Source organism: Pediculus humanus, genomic scaffold (genome assembly GCF_000006295.1).
Source record: "Pediculus humanus corporis 1103172107547 genomic scaffold, whole genome shotgun sequence".
In the NCBI taxonomy this organism is placed as follows: domain Eukaryota; kingdom Metazoa; phylum Arthropoda; class Insecta; order Psocodea; family Pediculidae; genus Pediculus; species Pediculus humanus.
In genome coordinates, this window is record NW_002987162.1 from 243,668 (window position 1) to 248,839 (window position 5,172).

Here is a 5,172-nt window from a genome sequence, read left to right on the forward strand (position 1 = left end):
CTCCTTTGATCTTAGATTATTACGTTTTGTTCGAACAAAAAAAGAAGAAAATTTCAATAATAATAATAATAAAATATTTAAATAACGCGTAATTAATAATATTAATAATAATTCGTCGAATTCATATTAAAATGATTTTTTTTTTTTTACGTTTTCCCTGTTTTATTATATCTTAAGTGCCTACGTGCAAAATTGCAAGTCTCGACACGAGGACACGCATACGCATTGCTAACGGCTTAATGACACATGTGCGCGCGTGCACACACACGCAGTAAAGCATCATCGTAGTCATCGTGCGTGAGTAGGTACATGCATGTGTGTGCGTATATATATTTACGCGAAATCGACATATACGTCCTGCGTACGGCGGCAGAGTTCAATAAAATCGTGGCAATAAAACAAAAAAAAATTATTATTATTATTATTTCTTTTTTTTTTTTTCACTCATAATCACGACAATTTGTCTTAATGTTTGTCGGAGCTTTTTCAACATTTATTCCAGGCTTTTACCTGCCGATCCCTAAGAAATAAATGCCTGAATATCAGTGATGCTGCATGCCTGATGGATATGTTCCATCATGTTATAACCTATGACATTCCAATAATTCTTCTAAGTGTCACTGAGACCATCTTATTTGATAGAAACGAGTTATTTCCTGTACTGGGCTCCAGTGACTGACATCTGTGAAGTGGTCAGGACCAGGAATAGTGAGGTTCACAACTTTTTCGAGCTGATTCAGGTCGACAATGGAACAAGATTTGTTTTGATTTTGTCTTTATCTTGCTCTCCTCATTTTGCTTTATTATTATTATTATAAATCAGTCATCATATAACATTTTCCTCAGAACTAACTATTTAATTTTTCTACTATTTCCCCATTTCATAATTTTCCTTTATGCATTTCATCCTTAATTTATGCACACAATATACAAATTACAATTTTGTACCTTATAAACTTGAGTAATCTTAAGGCAGTTCAAAATTTTTCTAATCTTAAAATTTTACACTAAAAATATGGGAAAATACGTTAAGATGTATCAGGCAAAAATAAGATCAAAGGAGGTGTGGATATTTATATTCATTTGATGCTTTAAATTATCCAATCACGAGTATTTTCGATACTTTTAATCGCAAAATACGCTAAAATATATCAACCAATCCCGAGTGAGAATGGGGGTGTAAGACAAGATACAAAATTTTAATTTTTTTAAACAATTTTTAATGGTAAAATACGTTAAGATGTATCAGAAAAACATAAGAAAAAGGAGGTGTAAAATAAAATACGAACAACGGAGTATTTTTGATGCGAAAATTCGTTAAGATGTATCAGAAAAACATAAGAAAAAAGAGGTTTAGTTTTTTTTACTTTAAATTAATCAATCACAAGTGAAAGTGGAGGTGCGATTTTTATACCTTAGATTATTACACTAGCTCTATGTAGTGTAATGAGACAAACTAACTCAAGAAAAGGCCTAAACAACAACCTACAACCATTAAATTAACCCTTAAAGATTAGAGTATAGAAATTTCTATACTGAGTTAATATATCAAATCAATTATTGATAAATATTTTTATTAAATTACTTCAATTATTGATTTTTATGATGAGATGAAAAAGATAATTAGTTAAAGTACTTATAATTAACAAAATAAATGTACAAATTTTTAAACTGTTTTTAGGGCCCATATCTTTGTTGGCCTAACGTTTTTGCAAGTAAAATTCAAGCCTTAAAATGAGGTGCTTATTCGTAATAATTATACGTATTGAAGCGTCTTCTAAAGATTGTCAAAAAAAAAAACCGTTGACCATTTGTAAATTTAAACTTAAAATAATATAAAAACTTAATTATATTACAATAAACTAGACTAAATAACCAAACTTTTGATATGTATAACTTATAACTAAATTTTTAAATAAAACTATTAAAATTAATTAAATGAGTTGACATAACGTAACTGCATGTCAACTTATTTAATTCTTATTATTATTATTATTATTATTATTAATAAAATTGATAATTGTCACGCGCGGTAATAAATGAAAAATAATTAAAATTTACGCGCAATTTAATTTATAAACCTTTGATTTAAATTTAAATTGGATTCACGTAACACATACAAAATTTAAAAAAAAAAAAAAGATTTGGATTGAAAACTTTTTTCTCATCTCTCTCTCTCTCTCTTTTACTGTTTCAAAACTTTCACAGGAAAAAATTAAAATAAAAAAAAAAAATTAGAGGGCCTAAAACAACACACACACACACTTGACTGGTAATTAGGAACAAATGACTCAGCCCAGATTTTTTATTATTTTATTTTCGGTATTAAAATTTTGGATGAAACGTAACAACAAACAAACAAACAAACAAACTTAAAAAAACAATGAAACAATAATTAAAAAAAAAAGAATATAAAAATAAATAAATAAAATTTTTTTTTCTGTTTTTATACCTGAAAATTTATCGACTTGATTTTTTTTTTATTTTTATTCATATAAAAAATTAAAATTTTTTTGTCGTCGTGGTCGTCGACGTCGACGACCACGACGATGACGTTTGCCAATTAATGATCAATTTTATTTTAATATTTTTTTTTTTTCCTTCAGGCATGATTTAACGAGAGACAACCGTGATCTTGTGCATGTCAAATGACAGTGAGTAGTTTCTGAACGACCTTGAACTCAACATCAGGTCTTTTAATAGAACCACACCTACGCTCAAAACGAATATTTTTCTTTCTCATTCTATCTCCTCTCTCTCTCTCTCTCTCTCTGGTGCACACATGTGAACGACGACTAAGACGACGAAGACGATGACGAAGAAGACGTAAAATATACCTGAAATACCTTCTTTTATGAGAAGAAGAAGAAGAGGAGGAAAAAAAAAAGTTTTTTTTATTTCACTTAACATACGTTTTGATTGAGTTTTTTTTTCTTTAAAAAAAAAAAATGTTTCAGCATCGCAAGTTAAGTTGTTTTTTTTATTTTTTTATAACAATTATTATTATCATTATTTCATTGCTGGAGGAACAAACATAAAAAAAAAAAAAAACATATAAAAAAAAAAAAAATTGAAATTTACTTTATTAGAGTTCAATATTCAGGGGTCAATAAATTGCGTAATTGTGGAGATAAAAAAAAAGATAATAATGATTTTTTTCTTTTTTTTTTCTAGACGTATTAGAGCAAGTGATTTCTGGTACTTAAGTTTTTTTTTTTTTTTAATGTAATTATAGAGCTTAGAAAAGAAAAAAAAACCTGCCTCGTATTTTTTTTCTTCTTCTTCTTCCACGTGAAATTAGTTTAAAATTTTTTTTTTTTTTTTTGATATATGATTTCCATTCTTGTAATTGCTTCTTTTTTTTTTTTTCATAAAACCTCTCCCTCATCCACCCACTTGCCACATGAAAATAATAATAATAATATTTGTACTCTTTTTTTAAATGATCGTGATAAATTTTCTTATCATTCTTATCATCCTACTGACAAATACATGTATCTAAAAATAATTTAAAAAATTACTCAGGGTGACAAAACACCAAAAGAAGAAGAAGAAACACGTGGAATTTGACCTTGAAAAAAAAAAAAGAAAAACTTACGTAACTTTATTTCTTATTTTACATCCTCCCCACTCACCATCCCTATCTTCCCCTCTCAAAAAAAAGTTCTTTCTTTCTCGAATTTAAAAACGAATTAATAACGATGATGATGATAATGATAATAAAACGACAAAATAAGCAAAAACAGCTCCTGGAAAAAATTAAAAAAAAGAAAAAAATTTGACGATAACAAAAACATGTCGGAACCTAATTTTATTAATATTATTATTATTTTTAGTGACGTATTTCAAAAAAATTTTCACGTGATTTTTTTAGTTTTACGTAGTAGGAAAAGTGGAAAATTTTTCTTTTTCCTCTCCCCCCCCGAAATATAATTAAGAAAATTAATTAAAGTTATTAAAATCGTGCGTGAGAAGTCAAAAAATATGTTGCTAATGTTTAAAAAAAAAAAAAAACATAAATCGTGCGTTCTCCGTAATTGTTTCCAGGTTTTTCGAAATTATATAACAATAATAATCATTAGTATTATTATTATTATTATTATTATTATTACGAACGAACGTGAAAAACGTTCGATATTCATAAAAGAATTAATAAAAAAAAAAGAAAAAAAAATTTTTTTTTTTCATTTTAAAAATCATCGGACGACCTTAACCTTACGCACGTATGATAATAATATTTTCAAGGTCAATTATCAAATTCAATTCGAGCGCGTGGAAGAAGACAACAACAACAACAACATTTTTTTGTCTTTCTGCACGAAAAAAATCGTCGGTGAGATATTTTCCACACATCCTTCCCTCTCCCTTCCTCTCTACGGCACATTAATATATATTCTCTCGTTATTATTATTATCATTATTTACTTTTATCGATAAAAAGTTTATGGGGGTCGTCTGTCTCCCCGACCCGCGCGCTCGTGAGAATAAAAAAAATTTTTTTTTTTTTTTATTTAAAGGGATCGCGTCATTGAAAAAGAGTAATGCCCGTTTTTTAAAAAATTTTTCTCTTCCTGAACAGGAGAGGAGGGAGGTTCAAGGTCGAACGTCGAAAAAAAAATGATTTCGTCATCCTGTTTCTCTCTCTCTCTCTCTCTCGTCTCTCTTTACGAGAGAATTACATTGCATGATTTTTTATACTGCGTGCAAACGAGAGAAGGGGAGAGGAGGGAGGAAGGGAAGGAGTCAGGTACGATTCAGGTTTTTTTTTTTTATTTTGTCCTTCAATTGTTGTCAAATCATGATCTAAAAGTATAAGTTGTTGTTGTTGTTTTTAAGTGAAGGGAATTCGAGATTTGATTTCCCTTTCGATAATCGATATATTTCGAGATATAAATTTACTCGTTACGTCTTTATAAAAAAAAAACAATTTCTCCATTTTTTTTTAAAAAAAAATTATTAAGAGTAATAAAAATGAAAATTTGAGGGTAAAAAAAAAAAAATTGAAATTTTTCTTTTCCTAAACGCACGTTTTTTTCATTTCGTTTCCCTTATATATAAAAAAAAAAAGTTTTTAACGTTCGTGACACGTTTCACTCTCTCGACAGGTAACAGAAAAAAAAAAATTGATTAACCATTAATTAAAAAATTTTAAATTGACATTTTTTTTCTCTCT

At 27.9% G+C, this 5,172-nt stretch overlaps 1 protein-coding gene across 1 annotated transcript; it reads left to right on the forward strand.

The window, feature by feature from the left end:
- Positions 1–2,948: 2,948 nt before the first annotated feature.
- On the forward strand, positions 2,949–4,541 carry Phum_PHUM199350 (uncharacterized protein; the record flags this gene model as incomplete). Its single annotated transcript, XM_002425374.1, has 7 exons — positions 2,949–2,965; positions 3,090–3,118; positions 3,175–3,198; positions 3,236–3,264; positions 3,526–3,559; positions 3,837–3,861; positions 4,517–4,541. 7 exons carry the CDS (start codon positions 2,949–2,951, stop codon positions 4,539–4,541), a joined length of 183 nt encoding a protein of 60 aa, XP_002425419.1.
- Positions 4,542–5,172: the final 631 nt, after the last annotated feature.